General features: G+C 37.7%; 1 protein-coding gene across 4 annotated transcripts in view; it reads right to left on the bottom strand.

The window, feature by feature from the left end:
• Positions 1–5,101: 5,101 nt before the first annotated feature.
• LOC100602226 (cytochrome P450 2C8) overlaps positions 5,102–25,907 on the bottom strand; it is a 35,712-nt gene continuing 14,906 nt past the window's right edge. For 2 of the 4 annotated variants that reach the window (XM_003255250.3, XM_003255251.3), the window contains 4 exons: positions 12,199–12,340; positions 9,302–9,489; positions 7,310–7,451; positions 5,102–5,638 (listed from right to left, as the gene is read on the bottom strand). In XM_003255250.3, coding sequence (XP_003255298.1) covers positions 5,457–5,638; positions 7,310–7,451; positions 9,302–9,489; positions 12,199–12,340 — 654 coding nt within the window. In that variant the 3' untranslated portion in view covers positions 5,102–5,456. The remainder of the gene's footprint in view (positions 5,639–7,309; positions 7,452–9,301; positions 9,490–12,198; positions 12,341–25,907) is intronic. The other 2 variants (XM_003255249.3, XM_003255248.3) reach the window with 2 other exon arrangements.

Genomic DNA, 25,907 nt, shown 5'->3' with positions numbered 1-25,907 from the left:
CTATCTTTTAAACATTACTGTGCTGAACTCTTACATCCTATTCAAGAAGGACAATCTTGAGCACGTTTCATCATGCAAACCTCACAGTCACGTTGATAGAAAGAATGCTGGAAAAACATCACAAGCAAGGACAGCAACCTCTTCAAGGCCCTCCATGCTGTGATGATGTCATACCACTTTTCCTGTCTAGCTAACATGTCCCCAAAAACATACCACCAACATCAGGGAAACAGAATTGGCTGGTTGCTGCATCATTTGCTGCTCACACAATGACAAGGATGACAAGATTCAGAAAGAAATGCAGTATATTTTTGTGGAATGTGATGTTCCACTTTGTGTTGTTCTATGTTTTGAAATTTACCACACAAAAAAACTATTAAATATTGATCTTTACATACATTTTTGTTACATTAGGATTAGAGACAAGTTCTGTTTGGAAACAACTCCAAGGAAAGTTTTTATATTTTATTTTCACATTCAAAATCAATCACCTTTGCTTCAGCCTCAAAGAGAGTGTTTATGTAAAATTAAGCAAATGCTGGCAGTGAGCTGCACTTTTTTTGTCTAATGGGAAAAGATTTAAGAAGATGTGTATTATGTATGCTATTTAGGGTCCTTTGGCTTTGTTTCTGGGTGCTTTCAGTGGCAAAGTGTTTGTAAAAGTTCCTTGGTTATAAATAGCCTTTGTATAATGGCTTTCCCAAATGCTGGTTGAAATAGTGCTGTACGGGGTATGTGAGCAGGTTCATTTCCTCCTCTGGGACTATAGTGTGGAGATCTCAGAAAGTATATCTTATTCTCCAGTGCTGTGAAGTTGTATCAGCAGATTTTCTATCGTGTTACGCATTTCTAACTGTGGAACAGCTGGTGGTACTTATAGGTAAGAGCTGGCTAAGGTTAATGCATATGTGTATATACTTGATCCTTGTTTACTTGTAGAAGCTCTCTGTTACCTCAAGCAAGGGGCTGATCACTGGCAAGCACACTTGTCTGAGCTCCCAGCTTAGCCCTCAAATGGAGGACCAAGACAGGTGGAGCTAGATGAGACAGGCCTGCCTACAGGTCTCCTAGTGTCAGGAACAAGCACCAGCTTTGAAAGCAGGTCTAGTGGGCCATAGCCAGGTATCTGGAGGTGTGCTAACTCATATTGTCAGGAAATCCTGGCTGCCCCAAGTCCTCTGCATGGGTGGGGTGGCCTAAACTTCTAATTTAGAATAGTGGGTGCTTCAAGTGCCTGGAGATATTTCTGGCCATCAAGCAGAGACCATGGCTGCACCAATATCTCTTCACCTGAAGGGAAGGGTACTTCAGGATCCTTATCCAGGGAAGCAGGTGTACCAAATGCCTGGAAATATGCCTGGAGATGTAGCAAAAAAACTACTGTTGCCAAAACATCTTTGTAGGGGATAAGAGGGGCAAGTCAAGCTCCTAATCCTGGGGAGTATGTGCACCTCAAGCTGCATGTGACATGACTAGGGAATGAGCACAGAAATCACCACAACAAGGCCTTTGCATGGGAAGGTAGAGGCTGTTCAAACTCCTAATCATTGAGGATGGGTTTGCAGAATGCCTGCAGTTATGTCTGGGTGTTCAGCAGAGGAAGTGCTACTGCACTAAGGTCTTTGTGTGGGAAGAAGTGGTGGCTCAAGCTCCTATTCCAGTGAGCAGGTACACCCAAAGCTTGGTGATATGTGTAGGCATGGAGCAAAGAGTGTGCCTCTGCACCAAGGTCTCTTCATGGGAAGGAAGGGGAAGCTCAGGCTGCTAATCCAGCTGAGTGGGTGCTCCAAATGCTTGGAAAAATGACCAGGAATGGAGTGGAGGGCACACCTACCACCTTGCCAAGATCTTAGTAAGGAAAGGGTAGCTTGGCTCAGGCTCCCAATACAGGTAAGCAGGAGTGTGGTTTACTTGTCCCCTGTTTCTCAGAACTGGTGGGACACTCTCTCATGACTGAACAAGGGAGCAGGATGGGGCATCCAGCAATGGCACAGGCAGCCCAGTTCCAGGTCACAAAGCTGTCCCAGACTGCAAGGCGTTATGCCCAAGAGAAATCTTGATTTCAGCAACTCTCCTTCCACTCCGGTCCTGCGATGGGAGAGAGCTCAACTCCAGTGCTTACTGTTGAGGTGTTCACCACACTCACTGCTCAATTCTGACTGTGGGTGCCCTTTCCCTGATCCAGAGCAAGTGCTTCAGTCTCTGGCCTGAGACTAAAATGCCTGCAGTGACTGCTGCTGCCAGGTCACCAAACAATGACTGACTTTGCAGGAGCACAGATTTAAAATGGCATTGTCTCCTCAGTTCCGGGTCTGGGAAAACACCTGCAGATTTTCCTGATGTCTTTCCCTTTCATCACCTTCCGGCCTCTCTCCAAGTTAATTCCAGCGTTTGGGGCCTGGATCTCTAGCGGAAAGGAGATTCAGAGAGGGAGACTTTCTGGCCCTCTCACTTACTGGGGGCTTCACCCGTTTTAATAAGCTGAACACCATCATGGGGCCTGCATTCCCACCTCCTTCACTTGGGATCTGAAGTGTGTTTCACTATTTCAGCGAATTCCCATATTTTTTTCTTGAATTAAAGCTCACACAATTGATCTTTATATACTATTTTGCTATTTCTAAGTGGCTGAGGCATGTTAAAGCCTCTAATCTGCCATCTTGGGAAAAAAAACACACATTTTTTTAAAAAGAAACAAAATTATGGTTTTATTTATTTGTGAATTTATATCAATGGAATCATCCAATAGTACTTATTTACTGTCCAGTACTTTCATTTAATGTGTCGTGACATTCAATCAAGTTGTTGCAGACAGCAATAGCTGTTGTCTTTTTCTTAGTATTTCACTTTCTGAGCATTTTACAATTGTTTTATGATATTGCTTCAAACATTTGCATTGCTTCCAGTGTGGGGCTATTGTGAATAGTGCTATTATGTATATTCCTATACACGTCTTTTTGCTATCACAAGGCATTGTTGCATTTCTGTTCAGTACATACCTACAACTGCAATTGCTAGATATGCATGTATTTACTTTAAGTAAATTCTGCCAAAGGACTATCCAAATGGTTGAACTATTTTACTAATTTTTCCATGAGACTGTGATTGTTTCACTTTCTCATCAACAGACAACATAATCTGTCCTTTTTCCATTTGAACCATTCTGATGAATTATATAATAATATCTAATTGAAGTTTTAATTTGTATTTCCATAGAGCTTAATGATGCTGAGCAATTCAAGTTTGCATTGTCAACAGTGATCCTTCATTTGTGAAAGCCTAGTTTATTTTGCATACATAAGCGCACTGTTGGCTTTTTTTTTTTTTTAAATCACTGGTATATAGAAGAACAGTTTCTTCATACAAATAATTGTTTTACATGGAACCTTTTGAAAGTAAATACTAACCTGATTCCAGCTACTTGAAGTATTTTAGTATGTATTTACTCAAAACAATGTGCCTGTGCTTCTCTTATATAACTATAGTAAAACCATCAGGATCAGAAAATTAATGTTAATGCATTGGAACTTTCTAATTCTTGTTCCTGTTGGTGTTTTACCAAAAGTCCCAAAATATATGTTTTTTGTCCCTCTCATAATTTAGTTCAGCATCCAGAATCGCATGCCACAACTAGCTGTCATGTCTCTTTCATCAACTTCAGTGTGGAGCAGTTCTTCAGTTATTATTTGACTTCCAAGACATTGCCACTCTTTGAGACTATAGGCTGAATACTTATAAAATGTCCCTCAATTTAGGCCTGCCTGATGTTTTTTAATGACTAAATTCAGCAGAGGAATCTCTGCTAGGAATATCACAGAGGATACTTTTCATTTTTGAGTGATAGACAATTTCAATGTGTTTCATTAGAATGATGTCATTTGATTACTAGGTTCACATAGTGTGTGGCTGTCTTCTCCATTGTAACTATGTTCTTCTCAACTATGTAACTTAGATGTATTCTGTGGGTAGATTCTTTGAAATTTTGTAATTATTGTAAACTAAAAATAAATCCTAAGCCTGCTTGGACAAGGGAACCCCAACAAAATCCTTAAAAACTATATTCCCGGCCACGAGAGGATGGGAGGTCAGACACGCCTCTTTAGACACCCTGTCTTTTGTGGTTTACACAAAACAACTCATCAACATTACTGCTAAAATAGAGATCATAAGACTGATAGGGTGGACTTTTTGTGGCAAAAAGATACCAACTTATAAATAGGACCTAAGGTCATGGCAGGCAAGAGTTAGGTCATTCACCTCTACACTTAAAGAATAAACTGTGTTCTAACTGGCACAAGGTTTTAATTTTTCTCTAGCAACTATACAAGCACGGGCCTCCACCAGATGCTCACCCCTACCCACTGTTCCACAAGCCATAGCTACAGCTTTCATTGGACAAGAGACTGATTTCAGTAACCTTATTCTGACAAGAGGACCACTGAACCTGCTATAGTGGTTCTGATATAGAGGCTTTGTGCTTGAGTGCCCTCATGTCGCTGCTCCATTTTTTCGCCTATGGGGTTAAAGATGAGTGGATTAGTGAAGTAGAAATGGAGATTAAGTGTCTAAATTCATGCCTCTGTTTTGGTATTATTGTGAACACTAATAAATATTTGAATTTTTTTTTGCTTTATGTTGTCAACTTAGAGTCAAGTATGAACATATACTTTCATATTGCTAATCATATGTTCTGGGTTTTATTCTTCTCTCTCCAAACAAGAACAAAATCCTTGGAAAGTCTCAACAGATTACATTATTTTTCTAATTTATATTTCTTGTTTTACACTGAACACAAATGCATTGGTAATTTGATTCTATGGCCCTGAAGTAATTAGCCTCATTTTATCTCCAAATAATACACAACTGAACTGATTCTCTCAATATTTCCCTGAAGGTCGTTTCTTTCCTTGGACAGACTTTCTCTGTCATAAAGCCAAACTTTCAGTAACTCTAGATGACAAACATCCAGAGACCTTCCTCACCCTCTTCTCTTTTGTCACTCTCTCTGCTTATTATTATGAGGACAAGCCTGGCCTCCTGGCACTCTCTTTTCTATAATTTATTTCTTGCATTATGCACAAAAGAGGGAAAGTCTGAGAACTGAACCAGCAATTAATAACACTTTTTATTTAGCACATTCACAAAAGAAATGGATCTAAATTATAATTCATTAATCACTTTTCTGTGTTTTACAGTGATAACATATTAAAAAGTCAGCATTAGTAAAGTATTAGCATATGCGGCAATTAATACAAGTGTTACAGAGTATGAATAATTGCAGATATATTTGTGCAGTGACTTGAACAACTCTCCTTAATGTAGGTTGGATGCTCATGGGATATTGAGTGAATGGGAAGATTTGATGAGAGGTCAGAGAAGACATAGTAGTGGGAATGTCCTTGATAAAAAAGAGTTGCAGGTGATAGCAGATCAGCAGCCAGATGGGCTAACATTCTTCAGACAGGAATGAAGCAGATCTGGTACGAGGGTGGCAGAGAAACAATCCCTTTGGTAACTGCAGTAGTATTGAGGTTCTTTAAATCATCAACAGATTTCAGGTTAAAGTTCTGTAAAATTGTGGTTAGAAATAAAAATAGCTCCATGCGGGCAAGACCTTCTCCCGCACAAATTCGTTTTCCTGAAGATAACAAAGAGAGAAAGTAGTTACTCCTTGTGTTTAACTGTGACTGTGACAAACAGTCATTTGTGACTTGCACAAACAGAATATGCAGTAAATAATTAATGATTGGGTAGATGAATGAACATGTGGATGAATGGATGGATGAAATGATGGATGGATTAATGGATGGTGGGACAAACAAATGTACAAAAAGAGACACATTTGCTATCTGTCTAACATCTAATCTCAATAGGCACCCTTCATTCCACAAATATTCATTGATTATCAGCTCCATAACAGTAATTTCTTTATTTATTCCCACATTAAAACAGCTCTTTTGCCATTTTGAGTTTCCGTCTGTCATTATAGAAATATATGCACATTCTTGTTTCCTGTTCCAAGCATGATATTCCATGATCTTTCCTTCCACTTTTCACATAATCTATTCTCAGCTGTAGTCATACACTCTCTTCATCAATCTTGAACACACCATAAAGTTTCAAGTTTCATATGCTGTTGTTCATTTTGGCTAAGATACATCTTTATTAGGCTACATTCAGGACATAGTTTCAATTTCATTTCATCTTCACACTCTTTACAATCCCCTCAAGTAATCAAATCCTATGCTCTCTGGTTTTCCTCAACAGCATACTCATGCTTTCATTAAAGCATGGATTACCAGGAATCATAATTCTGTATTTATTTATCTATTGTGGTAAAATGTGAATTCTTGAAGGAAGGTCTCTGTCTTGTCATGTTGGTATCTACAGTGCCAAATATAAAGCAGACATAAAAGATCAAAAAATAAAGGAAGGAGATTCCATGGCCAGAGACTTAGCACACAAAACACAGGTGTGAAAAGCAAGTATCCAGGATATATGATCATGATTGGAGGAAGACAGGGTGCTCTAGAATCACTGCAAAGTAACCTCTTAGCTTGCCAATGTTTCCTGAACCCCATAATTATTTGGCAAAGGTTCTGACATCCTTGATCTAAAGCAAATGTCCTGCTCTGTCATTCATTATCTCCTTCAAAATGCCCAGCCTTCCCTTAAATTTTATCACCTCCTTTGAAGCACATGAAACATCCTCTGAGTTGCTTACTCCATTTTATGCCTCACTGTGTTATATGAGAGAGCAAGAAGCATGCAGAGTCCCCCTCTAGCCCCTACACAGGGGCCTGTGCTTTCCTCTCTCACAGTCCTGGTCTGACTAAATTACAATGACCTGTTTACTCTTCTTCCCTAACTCAAGAGTGAGCCTCTGTTCTCATTGAAAGTTGTGCCCTTGGAGCTCAGCCTGGGAGGTGACAGACACCATGTAGAAGACACTCAATGCAGTTGTGGACTTAGATACATTTGTCAAGGCAGGTAAGGAAAGATCAGATGAATTTTACCTTCTAGGAGGAGCTCTTGGGTGCCTTAGTGATGTATCTAGTGGCAGAGTTCAATCAACCTAGATGTTAGTTTTCTTAATTGGGAACAACAGAGTTAACTCCTGCAAGCCCCACTATCTGGCCCAATAATGAGGGTGTATTGTGAGGGTGGAGCACATGGGCGTTAAGAGTGGTGCTCTTGATCATGGACAAATAGCAATTCTACCAGCCCCAGAGGAGGTGCCATGTAAATTCCAACTAATTCCAAAAAGTTCTCTTTCCTTTAAATACAAATGGAAACTAGTTTCTATTACCTGCTGAGAAAGGCATGAAGTAGTCACTTTTCTTAAAGTTGCCGTTCTTATCTAGAAAGTGGCCAGGGTCAAAGATCTTTGGATTAGGAAATTCTTTGTCATCGTGTAGCACGGAAGTCAGTAGTGTCATTATGGTTGTGCCCTGGAAGTAACAAAACAGATAATCTGATTTATAAAGAAGTCCAGAAGTGAGAAGTAGTGGACATCATGTAGCCCCATAACGTTGATCTATAGATGAGGAAACTCAGGTCCAGCCAGACACAGTAATTTACATGGATGAGCTTAAGGCCAGTGGTGGAAGCTTGCTAAAGAACTTTCTAATCACATTTGAAGTCTTACATCTTGGATACTTGTGTGCAACCTTCTGAATGTGTTCTCCAGATCATCAAGTTTGGATGCCCTTGTCTGGCCTCATTTGCCGCTCTATTTCATCACTTCAAATTTCACACATCTTGTATTTTGATTATGTAGATTATGGTTTAAAATGGAAGTCTCTGTTGACACTTGAAATGTCCAGAGTATCTGTTCATAGAACTTTTGTAAATAAACATGTAATCTATTTTAATATAGCAACTAAAACATCTGGATGAATACAGAAACCGTATGATAGACAGCATTGTAAAGCTGCAATTGGCCTCCAGATTACAAAGACTATAATTGGCCCCAGTGACGGGAGAACTTCAGAGAGGTAAGCTCATACCTACAGTCGCTTTTTACTGTGTTTATGTCATATTCGATTCTGAATCAGGACAGGAGGTGTTGTCATTATATCATATTAAAATAGATTACATGTTTATTTACAAAAGTTCTACGAACAGATACTTCTGTTCACGATTTTTGGTAGTTTCCCTTACTGCACAACTTTTCTCCAAAGTGTTTGTCTTTTAGAAAGGCCAGAAGTAAGTTACTGGCTTTTAAAAAATCTGTGCAAAACTACCAAGGTGCTCTGGGCTCTGCTCTCGGCCATCCCCAGTTTACTAGCGTTATTTAGGGAAGATACAGGAGTCTGATCACTTGGAATGACATGAGCCTTCTGGCAGTTGGGAATTTATGAAAATAACAACTATCTGTTTCATAACAAATGTAGAGTATCATTTGAAACTATATTCATGAAAATTATTTTATAAATGAAGTTAAATAAAAGTCAATTATTTAAAAAATACTTAAAACATCATTCTCAGTAGTGAAATAATAGTATTCTTATACTCTACCCCCCAGCAGATCAGAAATGAAATAAGGTTGCCCTCTATCACCAATTCTGTTCAATGCTATCCTGGAAATCCTAACCAGTGCAATAATGCAATAAAGATAAATTGAAGACAAAAATCATTGGAAAATAAGATATAAGATACATATTAACCCTGATAGCAAAATAATATACATAGAAATTCCAAGTATATCTACAGATAAATTATCAACAATGATCAGTAAATTTAAGAAAGTTGTTAGATATAAGGTCATCAGCATAGTATAATTGAATACAATTACATATACCAATTACAAAGAAATAAAGCATTAAAAATTATAACAACAACAAAATATTAATTATTTAGGAAAAACCTAATAAAAGAGTTGTAAACCACTGCACTGAAAATAAGACATTACTGAGAAAATAGAATAAAGCTCAATAAGTTGGGAGCATAACCATATTCACGAATTAAAAAATTCAATGAATGAACATGTTAAGTCTTTCCATATCGAACTACACAATGAATGTCACTTTGATAAAAATCTCAGAAGAGTGTTTTGGGAAATTGACACACTGATATTTTCAACAATTATTTGAAAGTGTAACACCTAAGAGTAGCCTATTAAGGAGACCTAGCTTTATAAATCTTTATAGCCCCAAACAAAATAGCAGAAAGTCCATCAAGCTGCCACATGTATGAGTTTTGCACTTCTCTCATCTTGTGTTGTTAGAGGGTTGGAACCAAACTAGCACTTTGGAAATTTCAGAAGCACAGAAATATAGTGTAAGAGAAACAAGCTTACCTTGGGGATGAGGTAGTTTCTGAACTTAATATCAGTGGTCACTGCATGGGGCACACCAGTGGGGACAAGGTCAATGTATCTCTGGATCTCGTGCACCACAGCATCAGTGTAAGGCATATGACTCCTATCCTGCATGCAGGGCCTCCTGTGTCTGCCAATTACATGATCAATCTCTTCCTGGACTTTAGCTGACAAGACACAAGAAAGAACTGATGGAAACGAAAATATATGGAACATTTGTCATAGCAATTCATGGCCACATTAAACATGATATAAAAATCCCAGCAACATTACAAACATGAGTTACATGTTCAGAAGTACAACCAGCCATATAAAAAGAATTACCATAATATAGATATATACCACTCTCCTACAAACTAGTCATTACAGTGCATAAATACATTTCTATAAATTAGCATATATGACAACTAATACAAATTTAAGTAATAAATTATTTAAAAAATAAACAACATAATAAGTCAAGAAATTACAGTGCTTACAAACAGAAAAACAAGAATCAAATATTCTATGTATTATCAAAGTAATATATGGGGTATAATGTTAAATTGTAATGGTTTTATAAATATATTTGTGTGTGTGGTGGTGGAGCAGGGGCAGTGATGCAATTCTTCCATTTCCAATTGTGGCCACTTTGAGCATGCTAGCAGTTTCTTCTGAAATTTATATTTGTATTTCTAAATAACCACTATTTCTTTCCATTTTTTACTTAACAATTTTTAGACAATATTTAATGATTTTCTGGTATGAGAGATGAGAATTTTCATCTCCATCTCTATTCCATATATAGACACACGCCCACAAAGTTATATGTGTACACACAGACACACCCACACACAATTCTCCTCCTTCTACTTACCAGAATACATTTAGACCACAATTTCTGGTTATATCACTATTTATTGTTTACATCATTCCAAATATACTCACAGAAGAACACACACACACACACATATGTACACACACACATATTCTTCCTTGGTTCTTTAGTTAAATCACAATTTTCTATTCTTCAAGTTAGAGTATTTGCACATGTTTGAAACTCCTAGTAATAATTTCCCAATTATAGGGAAATCTCAGACTATCAATCACATCTCTTTGGTTCTTGAAGTCTCCTCTACATGTATTATTCACCTGGTCCCTTCTGAAGTGGTTGTTTCCTAGGAGCACAGCAGCCTCTCTGATACTCTCATTCTCTTACATGAGGTCTCCTGACTCCTGGCACCCATTATTTCTTCTGACTTAGTTTCAGACATGAGATGGAGCACAACCCCCAGTATTGGAGAAAGTTAGTATAGAGGGTGAAATTTGGAGCAAGCATGTAGGTCCCAAATACTTTTTTCTATGAATACACAAGATAATATGCTTGAGAATTCTGATGTTGTTTGAATGCTGATATTTTACATATGACCTGATATAACTCTCTGAAAGATTTTAATTTTCCCTTTACTTCTGGTGCTCTGAAATTCCATGACTTTGTGTCCTGTGATGGACGTTTTAATTTCATTCACTCTGCTGGACACTTGTAGATAACTTTCTATTAAGTTGGCAAATTACAGAGGTCTTTTCTCTAGACTTGTTTCTTCTCTGGAGAGTATCTAGCTGGCTGCTGAATGTCAGGAAGCAAGATGAAGAAAAATGCTGAGTCTTTGAATCTGAGGAATAGATCTTTCCCAAACCTTTTTTTTCTGTCTTCACATCTCAGAGTTTCCTGGCCCTGTAAAGTGTCCCTGAGTACAGGGGTTCTTAGGCTCAGTTTCTCTGGAGAGTGTGCTTCCCTTTCCCAGTGGGAAAAAATCAGGTACCTGAAAAAAGGAGTTATGGAGGAAACTTGGGCAGGAGAGCCTCCCTTTTCAGTCTCATTCCCTACCTTCTTTGGCTCTTGGTGCCTCCAAATACTGAACCTTATGAGAATCACAGTGACACAGATTAGCTTCTCCTCTTGATAAATCTTCCTCTGCTGATACTTACATTACAACTCCATCCTCTATGCTTTGTCAATTGTCAGCCCTCCATTGTCTCTCCATGTTTCAGAAATTTGCCAAAGACTTATTGGCTATTTTCTATTCTCCTCTCTTTTCACTTCAACAGGCTAATTTTAATTTGTAATTTAGTTATTGAAACTTCAGTGGGATCCTGACACAGGGGAAAAGGTATGTTATCTGCTGCAAAGCAGGAACTATTTAAATGTAAATTCAAAGGAAATGTAGAGTTTACTCTAAAGGTAACTTGTAAATTCTAAAGAAAAGTTGTATGTGAAAGATGCAATTATTAAACCCCCTTCCAAATATCCCTATTTGGCCAAATAGCAGTTTTATGAAACACACTTCTGGAATAATAAAATTCCTTTAGGTATGGCGTCTGCTTAAATAGAAACACCTTTCTTAAGAGCCTAACTTTTAGATTACTCCCCAGACTGGAATTTATCTCACAATGCCTCAGTACAATTCTAGAATTTCCACTTATGCTTCAATAAAGATTGTTTTCATCTCCCCATCCCAGCATTAGAGCATGGAATTTTCAAAATGAGAACTGAACCTGCTGTTCAAAGTGGACTTTTCATAATAAAACCAACATTCAATACTAGGCCAATTTATGCTGGCTCTCCCTACCACAAATTACCTCTGCTGAAATCCAGACACTTCATCAGGGCTTTATTTATTTTGCTACTGCCATACTGTTTTTACTGATCTCCGTCATCCTCCTCCATTGTACAAAGATGTCCTTTTAAATAATGTCATCAAATTTAGACAGATTACAGCTGATGACATAGAAATTTAAAGAATGAAGCTTCTCTGAGAGAAACAAGGTGGAGGACACTGGCACCATCTTCTCAGCATTGTTCTGAAATTCACTTTGTTCATCATCTGTGGTCCTACCTGTGACCTCTGGGTGCTTCAGCAAGAGCAGGAGTCCATATCTCAGAGTGGTGCTTGTTGTCTCTGTTCCAGCAACAAATAGATCAGCTACAGTGCCAACCAGGTTTTCAATATTGAATTCTGACTGCTGGTTGTCCTTTTCCTAGAAGTGATTTCATACAATTATCTGACAAATTATGTGCCAGTATATCTAAATACACTAAATTTTAAAAAACATAGTATGTTATAAAGTTATCCAAAAGAGATACTGGACAGTACAGTATTAGAAAAAGCAACTGTATGGTATGGCAGAAACTGCAGATCAGTTGACTCAAACTTTATTTCCTGACAGACATACAAGTTCCATTCATGAAATCATTTGCTGCTTAGGTTAGTCACACAGAATATTTCTTTCCCCAGAAATAAAAGCAGAAGTATACTGATGCCCTGTCTTAGTTCAATTTGTGTTATAAAACAGAATACTATAGACTTGGTAATTTATAAAGAAAAGAAATTTATTTCTGATGATTCTGAAGGCTGGGAAGTCCAAGAGCATGGCACTGGCTTCTGGCAATGGCCTTCATGCTATTTCGTCGCGTGGCAAAAAGTAGAAGGGCAAGAAAGGGTAAGACTGAGAGCAATTGGGGGGCACACTCACATTTATAACAAACTATCAAGAACTACCCCACTCTTGCAATAACAACATGAGTATATTTATGAGGGCAGAACACTGATGACCTAGTCATGTTTTGTTAGGCTGCACCCACCAACACTGTTGCATTGGGCATTCACTTTTAGCACATGAACTGTAGAGGACACATTCAAACCAGAACATGAATCTTCTTTTCTTTTCTCCTCATTACTCAAAACACAAATGTGAAGGGGGAGGTAGGATTGACATCATCTTGGGACATGAGCATTTGATCATAGTAATGAAGACTTCTATACTAAATATGGTTAAAAAAAAAAAAGAAGACACTTGACTCTCTCATGCTTCAGGGCTACCATATTATTTCTAGTCTAGCCCACTGTAAGACTTCTTGTATTTGAGATATATAAGCCAACTATTTGATTAAGCCCTTGATATAGTTTGGATAATAAATATTTATCTCTCCCAAATCTTTTGTTGAAACTTAATTCCCACTGTTGTAGGTGGGATCTGGTGAGAGGTGATTGGGTCATGGGGGCAGATTTCTCATCAGCATTATTTCCCTTGATGCTATCCTGATAATGAGTGAGTTCACACAAGATCTGGTTGTTTAAAACTGTTTCTCCAACTTGCGTCTCCTCTTGCCATGTGACGTGCCTGTTCCTGCTTTGCCTTCTGCTATGAGCATGTACTCCCTGAGGACTCTCCAAAAGCTGAGCAGATGCCAGCATCACGCTTGTACAGCCTGCAGAACTGTGAGCCAATTGGGCCTTATTTTCTTATAAATTATCTGGCCTCAGATATTTCTTTATAGCAATGCAAGAACAGCCTAACACATTCATTTTTATGATTTTTTTATTATTTGTAAGTGAACACAATTTTAGTTTATAAATATAGGTAAATTAGGGCTATATCATGAAAAGTGTTATACTCTTGAAACAAGAGTTTGCAATTTTCTTCTGTCAAAAATTTACAAAAACCCAGTATCACCTACATATTCATTACAAAGCTGAAATGTGTAAAACAAATATGTCAACAAAACCAAGAATGAAATATAGTGAAAGAGAATGAGTTCACAAAGACAAGACAGGTCTAACAAAATTGTAATCCAGATAGGCAACAGGCAGCTTATTCTTAGGAATAAGTTCAGGAATAAATAGGAAAATACAAAGTGAAGAGAAATGGCAATTATTAATACAAAAACTTGAGGCATTAACTGCCCATATTGGATAAAGAAAAGTAGGGGTAATGCAAATGCCAAGGCTAAGGGACTAATCGAATAAAGTTCTCATAAATTGAAAGTATGAATACACCTACAATAAGTATTTGAATTAGTAATAAAGAACTCCTCCCCCCTCAAAAAAAGTTCCAGCTCAAGATTACTTCACTAGTGAATTCTACCAAAATAGTTAAAAACAGCTCAGATCCAAGGAAAAGGAAAGGGACCTTGTGTGAACAAGGTAATATCCTCCAGAAGTCTCACAACCACAGCCTACTACAGTACTTGTGCTCATGAAGGCAAGCAAGGTCACCTTGACTTCAGATCCCAGCAGTCTGCCAAATTGGGTAGGGAGGCTGAGAACACTCCTACCTGCCCTTTCCATGGATTACTAAGTCTCTCAGTGTTTCACCTCTGCCAGCTTCTTTTTACTTTGTTTGTGTGTGTGTGTGCATGTTTGTGTGCGTGTTTGTGAGTTGTAGATTCTTCTTATGAATTGACCAATAAGCTCCATTGCTCTCTCTTTGACAGTCCATTTGGCCTATGATTATTCACCTGTAATATTGGCTCTTCCTTCTGAGGATAATTGATCATTGACATGTTTGTCAGCCAACTGGAAATCTCTGATGCCTCAGGCTGTGGAAAGGTCTGAGAGATGTACAGTGCTTGGGTTCCACTCTTTGCTACAAAGGAGGGCAATGTTGAATGGGGCTTAACTGGGCCTAACTGTCCTCTGGTCTCCCAGCAGCAAGTGCAAGCACCACCTCTGATGGAGGTGGCAAGAGAGTGACATAGACTTTGTAAGATTTATTTGGTTTTAAATAGGCTTAGTGTGGTAATTTTCTCAAATGCCAGCTGTACTAGCAATGTACGGGGTTTGTGAACACACTCAAGACCTTTCGATTAGCTGGGGTGATGTGGGTACGGTGTTAGCTGAGATAAAAGTTTTCTCCTTCCCAAACGCTGTGTTATTTTGCCAGCAGATGTTGAATTAGGCTGTGCCTATTGCCTTCCAGCTAGGAGGTGGTTCTTGCAGGAGAGAGCCACCTACGCTGGTAGCTGTGGGATTTGTGCTTGGCTGATATTACCCAGGGGAACATGTAGAAGAATGAAATATGATTCCTATATCTCACCATATACAAAAATTAACTCAAGATGGACTAAAGACTTAAATATGAGACTTGAAATCATAAAAGTTCTAGAAAAAAACCTAGAAAAAACTCTTCTGAGCATTGGTGTAGGCTAAGGATTTATGACTCAGTGTTTAAAAGCAATTTCAACAAAAACAGTTGACAATGGGACCTAATTAAACTAAAGAGCTTCTGCACAGTAAAAGAAATGACAAGCAGAGTAAACATACAACCTACAAAATGGGAGAAAATATTTGCAAAATATACCTTCAACAAAGGACTATTTTCCAGAGTCTACAAGAAACTCAAAACAGCAAGAAAAAAATCCAAATAATCCTATTAAAAAGTGGGCAAACAACGTGAACAGAAATTTCTCAAAAGAAGATATACAAATGGGAGAGTGGAGCAAAATGACAGAATAGAATGCTTCACTGATTATTCCCCATGCAAGGACATCAGTTTAACAGCTATCTACACAAAATTTACCTTCATAAGACCCAAAATCAGATGAGCATGCACAGTACCTTGATTTAAATATATATCACTGAAAGAGGAACTGAAGAGATAGAAAAAAATACTATTCAATTACTGACATCCTCTCTTCCCCTGGCAGCAGTGGCATGGTTCGGAGAGTATTTCTGAGTACTGAGGGAAGGAGAGCACAGCAATTATAGAGCATAAAATTAGTGCAGTTCTGTTATGGCAGAAAGGAAAACAGGCCCAAATTCAGCTGATGCCCACTCACAGAGGGAGCATTTAAACCAGCCCTGGCCAGAGGTGAATCTCTGATACCAGTGGTTGGAATCGAGTTTCTACAAGCCTCATCACTGTGGACTATAGGGCTCTGAGACTGTAAATAAACCTGAAAGGCAGTCTTGGCTACAAGGACTGGAACTTTTATGTGAGTCCTAGTGCTGAACTGGGCCCAGAGACAGTAGACTGGGGTGGGAGGTGCAACCTACTGAGACAGCAGCTGGGGATGGGTAAGGGAGTGCTGACATCCCCCCTCTCCTAATCCCAAGCTGCACAGTTTTCACTTCCAAAAGAAACTCTTTTCTTCTGCTTGAGGAGTGGGGGGCTTGAATAGCAAGCAGCAATACCCAGGTACTATGTTGAGGGCTTTGGGTAAGACTCTGAGACTTACTGGCTTCAGGTAAGACTCAACACATTCCCAGTTAGCTGGCTATCAGGAAAGACTCCTTCTACTTGAGAAATCAGAGTAAAATGTAAAGTCAACTTTGTCTTGCAACTAGGTACTAGCTTGATCACAGGAGGGTAGAGCACCAAGTGCACTCCTGGACTTTCCAAAACCAGGACTTGGCTCTTGTACAGGGTCTGTATTCTGCATGGGCCTGTGGTAGCACTGCTCAAGGGGTGAGACTCCACTGCCTTTGGAAAGGAAAGGGAAGAGTGAGAAGGACTGAATTTTGTGGTTTGAGTGCCAGTTCAGCTGCAGTACAACAGAACACCAAATAGACTTCTAAGGTTTTTGACTCTAGTCCTTGGCTTCTAGGTGGTACCTCTGGACATGCCTGGGTACTGGAGGAACTTGCTGCACTGAAGGGAAGGACACAGGCCTGGCTGGATTCACCACCAACTGATTGTAGGGCCCCAGATCCTTGGAAACATAGGCAGTAGCCAGGGAATGGTTGCAGCAGGCTTTGGGCAAGACCCAGTGCTCTGCTGATTTTAAGTCTCACCCAGTGCAGTCACAGTGGTGGTGGATACATGAGTGCTTATGTCATTCCATCCCCAGTTTCGATTGGCTCAGAACAGAGAGAGAGACTTTGTTTATTTGGGAGAAATTAAGGGAAGGGAACAAGAGTTTCTGTCTGGTAATCCAGAGAATTCTCTTGGATCTTGTCCAAGACCATCAAGGCAGTACCTCTACAAGTCTTCAAGAACCACTGCATTATTGGGCTTGGAGTACCCCTAAAGCAGATATAGCTTAGATCACAACACTTAACTTATTTCCCATTTATTAAAAAAAAGTGCAGTTCACTGCCAGTGCAGTATTCTAGGGGCAAATCGAAAATAGGTTAAGCCCTTTTTAATATCTGGAAAGCCTAACAAGAAGGATGTGTATAAAAAAAATCCCAGACTACAAAGACGACAAAAATACCTAACTCTAGAATGCCCAGCCCCAGATGAATATCTACAAGGATAAAGAAAATCCAGGAAAACATGACCTCAGCACATGAACTAAATAAGGCACCAGGGACCAATCCTGGAGAAACAGAGATATGTGATCTTTCAGCCAGAGAATATAAGATAGTTGTTTTGAGGGAACCTAAAGATATTCAAAATAACACAGAGAAGAAATTCACAATTCTATCAGATAAATTTAACAAAGAGACTGAAATAATTTACAAGAGTCAAGCAGAGATTGTGGAGCTGAAACATGCAACTGGCATACTGAAGAATGCATTGGAGTCTTTAGTAGAATAATAGAATAGTAGAATTGATCCACAGAAGAAAGAATTAGTGAGCTTTAACACAAGCTATTTGAAAATACTGTTAGAAGAGACACAAAAAAAAGAATAAAAAAAATGAAGCACACCTACAGGATCTAGAAAATAGTCTCAAAATGCAAATCTAAGAGTTATTGGCCTTAAAGAGGAGGTAGAGAAAGAGAAGGGAGTAGAAAATTTATTTAAGGGAAAATAACAGAGAACTTTCCAAAACTAGAGGAAGGTATCACTATCTAAGTACAAGAAGCTGATAGAACACCAAGCAGATTAAACCCAATGAAGACTACTTCCAGGCATTTAATAATAAAACTCCCAAAGATGTCCTGAATTGTATTGCCCAGATTTTCTGCTAGGGTTTTTATGGTTTTGGACCTTACATTTAAGTCATTAATCCAGCTTGAGTCAATTTTGTATAAGTTCAAATACATGAAAATTAAACAATATGCTCCTGAGTGAACAGTGGGACAATGAAGAAATTAAGAAGAAAATTGAAAAATTTCTTGAAACAAATGATGAGAAAACACAGCATATCAAAACCTATGGGATTCAGTAAATGTGGTACTAAGAATAAAGTTAATAGCTGTGTCAACTATCAAAATAGAAGAAAAACGTCAAATAAACAACTTAACAATATACCTTAAAAAACTACGAAAGCTGAAGCAAACCAAACCCAAAATTAGTAGGAGAAAAGAAATAATAAAGCTCAGAGCAGAAATAAATTGAAATAAAGAAAGCAATACAAAATATTAACAAAGCAAAAAGTTGTTCTTTAGAAGCATTAAAGAAAGCTGACAAACCTTTAGCCAGACTAAGGAAAAATGTGACATGATCCAAATAAGTCAGAGATGAAAAAGAAGACATTACAACTGATATCACAGGTATTCAAAGGATCGTTGGTGGCTACCATGAACAACTATATACCAACAAATTGGAAAACTTAGAAGTAATGAACAAATTCCTAGATACATACAACCTACTGAAATTTAACCATGAAGAAATCCAAAACCTGAACAAAATTATAACAAATAATCAGATTGAACTCAAGAGAAAGCATCCTAGTAGAGGAAAGCTCAAGACCCAATGACTTCAGTGATGAACTCTGGCAAATATTTAAAGAACTAATACCAATCCTAATCAAACTATTCCACAAAATAGTGAAGGAGGGAATACTTCCGAATTAATTCTATAAGGCCAGTATTACTCTGATAACAAAACCAAAGACACATTAAAAAAAAAGTTACAGGCCAATGTCTCTGAGGAATATTCATGCAAAAATCCTCAAGAAAATAGCTGCAAACCAAATTAATGAACATTAAAGAGCTCATTCATCACAACCAAGTGGGATTTATCCCTGTATGCAAGGGTGCTTTAACATAACGCCAATTAATCGATGTGGTACATCATATCAACAGAATAAAGAACGAAAGCATATGGTCTTCAACTGATACTGAAAAATTATTCAATAAAATTCAACATCCCTTCAAGGTAAAAGCCCTAAAAAAACCAGGGTATAGAAGGAACATACCTCACCATAATAAAAGCTATCTACAAAAGACCCACAGCTAGTAACATACTAAATAGGGAAAAACTGAAAGCCTTTCCTCTAAGGTCTGGAAAACAACAAGGATGCTTACTTTCACCACTGTTATTCAACATTGTACTGGAATACCTAGCTAGAGCAATCAGAGAAAGATATAAAGGGGATCCCAATTAGAATGGAAGAAGTCAAATTATACTCATTTGCAGATAATATAATCTTGTATTTAAAAAAAAACCTAAAGACTCCACTAAAAAACTATGAGAAATAATAAACAAATTCCGTAAAGTTGCAAGATACAAAATAACATACAAAAATCGGTAGTATTTCTATATTCCTACAGTGAACAATTTATTTTTTTATTTATTTATTTTTTTTTTAGTGCTTAATTTTTTTTTATTATACTTTAGGTTTTAGGGTACATGTGCACAATGTGCAGGTTTGTTACATATGTATCCATGTGCCATGTTGATTTCCTGCACCCATTAACTCGTCATTTAGCATTAGGTATATCTCCTAATGCTGTCCCTCCCCTCTCCCCCCACCCCACAACAGTCCCCGGAGTGTGATGTTCCGGTGTCCATGAGTTCTCACTGTTCGATTCCCACATATGAGTGAGAACATGCGGTGTTTGGTTTTTTGACCTTGTGATAGTTTACTGAGAATGATGTTTTTCAGTTTCATCCATGTCCCTACAAAGGACATGAACTCATCATTTTTTATGGCTGCATAGTATTCCATGGTGTATATGTGCCACATTTTCTTAATCTAGTCTAACACTGTTGGACATTTGGGTTGGTTCCAAGTCTTTGATATTGTGAGTAGTGCCGCAATAAACATACGTGTGCATGTGTCTTTATAGCAGCATGATTTATAGTCCTTTGGGTATATACCCAGTAATGGGATGGCTGGGTCAAATGGTATTTCTAGTTCTAGATCCCTGAGGAATCTCCACACTGACTTCCACAATGGTTGAACTAGTTTACAGTCCCACCAACAGTGTAAAAGTGTTCCTATTTCTCCACATCCTCTCCAGCACCTGTTGTTTCCTGACTTTTTAATGATGGCCATTCTAACTGGTGTGAAATGCTATCTCATTGTGGTTTTGATTTGCATGTCTCTGATAGCCAGTGATGATGAGCATTTTTGCATGTGTTTTTTGGCTGCATAAATGTCTTCTTTTGAGAAGTGTCTGTTCATGTCCTTCGCCCACTTTTTGATGGGGTTGTTTGTTTTTTTCTTGTAAATTTGTTTGAGTTCATTGTAGATTCTGGATATTAGCCCTTTGTCAGATGAGTAGGTTGCAAAAATTTTCTCCCATTTTGTAGGTTGCCTGTTCACTGTGATGGTAGTTTCTTTTGCTGTGCAGAAGCTCTTTAGTTGTTTAATTAGATCCCATTTGTCAATTTTGGCTTTTGTTGCCATTGCTTTTGGTGTTTTAGACATGAAGTCCTTGCCCATGCCTATGTCCTGAATGGTATTGCCTAGGTTTTCTTGTAGGATTTTAATGGTTTTAGGTCTAACATTTAAGTCTTTAATCCATCTTGAATTAATTTTTGTACAAGGTGTAAGGAAGGGATCCAGTTTCAGCTTTCTACATATGGCTAGCCAGTTTTCCCAGCACCATTTAAAAAAGTAATCCCATTTACAATATCCACACATAAAATTAACAATGAGATGCCATCTCACACCAGTTAGAATGGTGATCATTAAAAAGTCAGGAAACAACAGATGCTGGCGAGGATGCAGAGAAATAGGAACACTTTTACATTATTGGTGGGAGTGTAAATTACTTCAGTCATTGTGGAAGACAGTGTGGCAATTCCTCAAGGATCTAAAACCAGAAATACCATTTGACCCAGTAATCCCATTACTGGGTATATACTCAAAGGATTATAAATCATTCTACTCTGAAGACACATGTACATGTATGTTTATTGCAGCACTATTTACAATAGCAAAGACTTGGAACCAACCCAAATGCCCATCAGTGATAGACTAGATAAAGAAAATATGGCACATATACACCATGGAATACTATGCAACCATAAAAAAGAATGAATTCATGTCCTTTTCAGGGACATGGATGAAGCTGGAAACCATCATTCTCAGCAAACTAACACAGGAACAGAAAGCCAAACACTGCATGTTCTCACTCAAAAGTGGGAGTTGAACAATGAGAACATATGGACACATGGAGAGAAACATCACACACCAGGGCCTGTCGGGGGGTGGGGAGCAAGGGGAGGGAGAGCACTGGGACAAATACCTAATTCATGTGGGGCTTAAAACCTAGATGACAGGTTGATGGGTGCAGCAAACCACCAAACCACCATGGCACATGTATACCTATGTAACAAACCTGCACATTCTGCACATGTATCCCAGAACCTAAAGTAAAATTTAAAAAATCACTCAAAAATATGAATAGAAGGGAAAATTCCTTATCATAATAAAATGTATTTATAAAAATTCCAAAGATATTTTACATCAAATTGTGAAAATCTAAAAGCTTATGCCCTAAAATCAGGGGGTAAAAAAACCCAAGTATATCTACTTTTACTACTGCTATTCAGCATCGTTCTTAAGGTCCTAGCCAAAACAATTAGACAAAAAAGAGAAATAATATAGCAACTTGTATATTATGGATTTTTTTCAAAAAATTAAGGATTATATGTCATAACTAAATGGGATCTATATGAGGAGTGCAAGAGTGCTTCAGTAAGAAAATCAATCAATGTAATACACCACCTTATTAGAAAGAAAGGAAAAATCTAACAAAATGACCATCTGAATAGAAGCTGAGAAAGCATAAGACAAAATTCAATACTCTTCCTGATAAAATCACTCAAAAATATGAATAGAAGGGAAATTTCTCATAATAAAATGTATTTATAAAAATTCCAAAGGTATTTTATATCAAATTGTGAAAATCTAAAAGCTTATACCCCAAATCAGGGGGAAAAGATCCAAGTATATCCAATTTCGCTAGTGCTATTCAGCATAGCGCTTAAGGTCCTAGCCAAAACAATTAGACAAGAAAGAGAAATAAAAGGCATTTAGGTAAGAAAGGAAGATGTAAAACTATTTCTATTTTAAGATAACACAATTCTATATAAAGAAAAGTCCACATAACCCACAAAAAACAACTAGAGCTGATAAATGTTTTCAGCTTAATTTTAGGGTGTAAGATTGGTCCAGATATCAGTTGTGTCTGTTTATATCAGCAATGAGCAATATGAAAATAAAATCAAGGAAATAGTTACATTTGCAATAGCATCAAAAGGGCCAAAAGCCCTGAGAATCTATAATCAAGAAGATAAAAGACTGAAAACTATGAAATGTTGCTTAGAAAAATAAGGAGTACCTAAATAAATGGCAAACCATGTCATGTTAAAGGATTGAAATGGCACACATATACATATGTAACAAACCTGCACATTGTGCACATGTACCCTAAAACTTAAAGTATAATAATAATAATAATAATAATAATAAAGACTTAAAATTGTTAAGATGGCAATGCTTCCAAAAGTAATCTAAAGATTGAATGTAATCACTGTCACAATTCCAATGTCCTTTTTAAAACTTTTATTTGTACAAAAATGGAAAAGCCAATCCGGAATTTATATGCAACTACAGGGAGAGGACTCAATTTCCAAATTTCCAGACTTCAAAACAAAACTATAGTAGTCAAAACAGCATGGTGCTGGCAAACGGAAAGAAATAAAGACCAATGGAATAAAACTGAAATCCAAACGTAAACCTAATCATCTATGCCCAGTTCATTTTCAACAAATGTGCCAAGATCATTTAATCTAAAAGGTTTCAAAAAATAAATAAATAAATAAAGGAAGAGTTTCTTCAAAAACAGTGCTGGGACAACTGGGTAACCACATACAAAAGAATGAAGTTGAACCCCTATCTCACTCTTATGCAAAATATAACTGAAAATGAACGAAAAACTCAAATGTGAACTAAAAGTATACAATTCTTAGGAAAAACACACCGGGTTAAATCTTAATGCCTTCAGAATTGGAAGTGGATACATAGATTTGACACCAAAGCAACTAAAATAAGAGAGATAAACTGGGCCTCAACAAATTTAAAATGTTTGTTCATCAAAGGACAAAATTAAGAATGTGAAATGACAACCTATAGAATGGGAGAAAATATTTGTATTTCATACATATTTAGTAAGGGTTTAATGCCCAGAATCCATAAACAATTACCTACAGTTCAACAACTAATGACAAGCAACCCAGTATAGAAATGAGCAAAGGTCCAGGTGTGGTGCCTCACAACTACAATCCCAGCGCTTTGAGAGGGCCAAGGTGGGTGGACTGCTTGAGCTCAGGAGTTTGAGACCAGCCTAGGAAACATGGTGAAACCAAGTTTGTACAAAAAAATACAAAAATTAGCTGGGTGTAGGGGCTCGTGCCTGTGCTCCTAGCTACTTGGGAGGCTGAGGTAGGAGAATCACTTGAGCCCAAGAGTCAGAGGTTGCAGTGAGCCAAGATGACAGCACTGTACTCCAACCTGAGCAACACAGAGAGGCCCTGTCTCCAAAATAAATAAATAAATAAATAAATAAATAAATAAATAAAAATAAAAATGAGCAAGGGCCTTGAATAACATTTCTCCAAAGAACATGTAAAAATGGTAAAAAGCTGATTAATGTCACTGGTCAAGTCAAAACCACAATGAAACACCATTTTGCGCTGACACTAAAAACATAAAATTACAAATATTGGCTAAAATATGGAAAAGAGGAACCCTCAAACATTGCTAGTGGGATTTTAAAATGGTGCATTTACTGTAGAAATGTTTAGTTATTTCTCAAAAAGTTAAACATAAAATCACCATATGACCCAGAAATAACACTCCTAGGACTATACCCTGGAAAAATGAAAATATGTTCATGAAGTAACTGGTATACAAATGTTCATAGCAACATTATTTATAAGAGCCAAAAGGTGAAAATAGCACAAATGATCATCAACAGATGAATGATAAGCAAATTGTCATGTGTACATGAAAATGGAATATTATTGAACCACAAAAAACAACAAAGTACTATCACATGCTAAAACTTAGTTGACCCACCATATCATTATGCTAAGTGAAAGAAGCCAGGAAAAAAGGTCACATATGGCTTGGGTCCTTTTATATGCTATATTCATTACAGGCAAATCCATAAAGATAGTTGATTAATGTTTACTACATGATGGAGTGGGGAAGGAGGTGTAACTATTTAATGATATAGTATGTTTCTGTGGAGTGATAAAAAAGTTTTGAAAGTAGAGAGAGATGGTAGTTGTGATGCAGGGCAGGCGAGTCCCAACGTGGAGCTTAGTCTGGGAGGGTTCTTGGCTTTGCCCAGAAAAGAATTCAAAGGCAACTCAGAGGTAGAAGAAAACAGCTTTGTTACACAGGCAGTGGTACAGCTCTGCGAGGGCTCCTGCAGAGCAGGGCTATGATACAGGCAGAGAGTAGCAGCTCAGGGCAGTTTTGCGGTCATTTTTATACCCACTTTTAATTGCATGCATACTAAGGGACAGTTTGTGCAAGGAAGGGGTCCTATCTTTTGGATCATTGGGTACCACGGAAAGGGGAGGTAACTCCTGGGTGTTACCATAGGAATAGTAAATTGACACGGCATACTGGTGGGCGGGAATGATTGAAAGCTGCTTCCGTCCTGGCCCTGTTTTAGCTAGCCATCAATCTGGTCCTGTGTCCAAGACCCACCTCTGGAGTTGATTCCCACCTCCTACCTCAGTTGCACAATATTGTAATTAAACAAAATACCATTAAAGTGTACACTTTAAATTGGGTGATATATGGTATATGAATTTCATCTCAATATTTAAAATGTCATAATTTTCTGAATTAATATATAGACTTAATGCAATCTGTTAAAATTCCTATGGGCTTGTTTGCAGAAATTGACAAGTTTATTCTTAAATTTATGTTGAGACTGAATGAACACAAAAAAGCCCAAATAGTCTTGAAAAAAGCTTTGAGGACTCACACTTTTTGATTCGAAAACTTGCTACAAAACTACAGTAATTAAGACTTCAAAATGACTTACTACTGACATGAGGACAGACAGACCAATGGAGTAGAATTGAGAGCCCACAAACAAATCCTCACATTTATACTCAACTGTTTTTTTTTTTTTTATTGTACTTTAAGTTTTAGGGTACATGCGCACAATGTGCGGGTTTGTTACATATGTATCCATGTGCCATGTTGGTGTGCTGCACCCATTAACTCATCATTTAGCATTAGGTGTATCTCCTAATGCTATCCCATCCCCCTCCTCCCACCCCACAATAGTCCCCAGAGTGTGATGTTCCCCTTCCTGTGTCCATGAGTTCTCATTGTTCACTTCCCACCTATGACTGAGAACATGCGGTGTTTGGTTTTTTGTCCTTGCAATAGTTTACTCAGAATGATGATTTCCATTTTTATCCATGTCCCTACAAAGGACTTGAACTCATTTTTTATGGCTGCATAGTATTCCATGGTGTATATGTGCCACATTTTATTAATCCAGTCTATCACTGTTGGACATCTGGGTTGGTTCCAAGTCTTTGCTATTGTGAATAGTGCCGCAATAAACATATGTGTGCATGTGTCTTTATAGCAGCATGATTTATAGTCCTTTGGGTATATACCCAGTAATGGGATGCCTGGGTCCAATGGTATTTCTAGTTCTAGA

Source organism: Nomascus leucogenys, chromosome 3, assembly GCF_006542625.1.
Source record: "Nomascus leucogenys isolate Asia chromosome 3, Asia_NLE_v1, whole genome shotgun sequence".
Classification (NCBI taxonomy): domain Eukaryota; kingdom Metazoa; phylum Chordata; class Mammalia; order Primates; family Hylobatidae; genus Nomascus; species Nomascus leucogenys.
The sequence above is the reverse complement of the archived record's forward strand: the minus strand, read 5'-3'. Positions and strand labels throughout refer to the sequence as shown.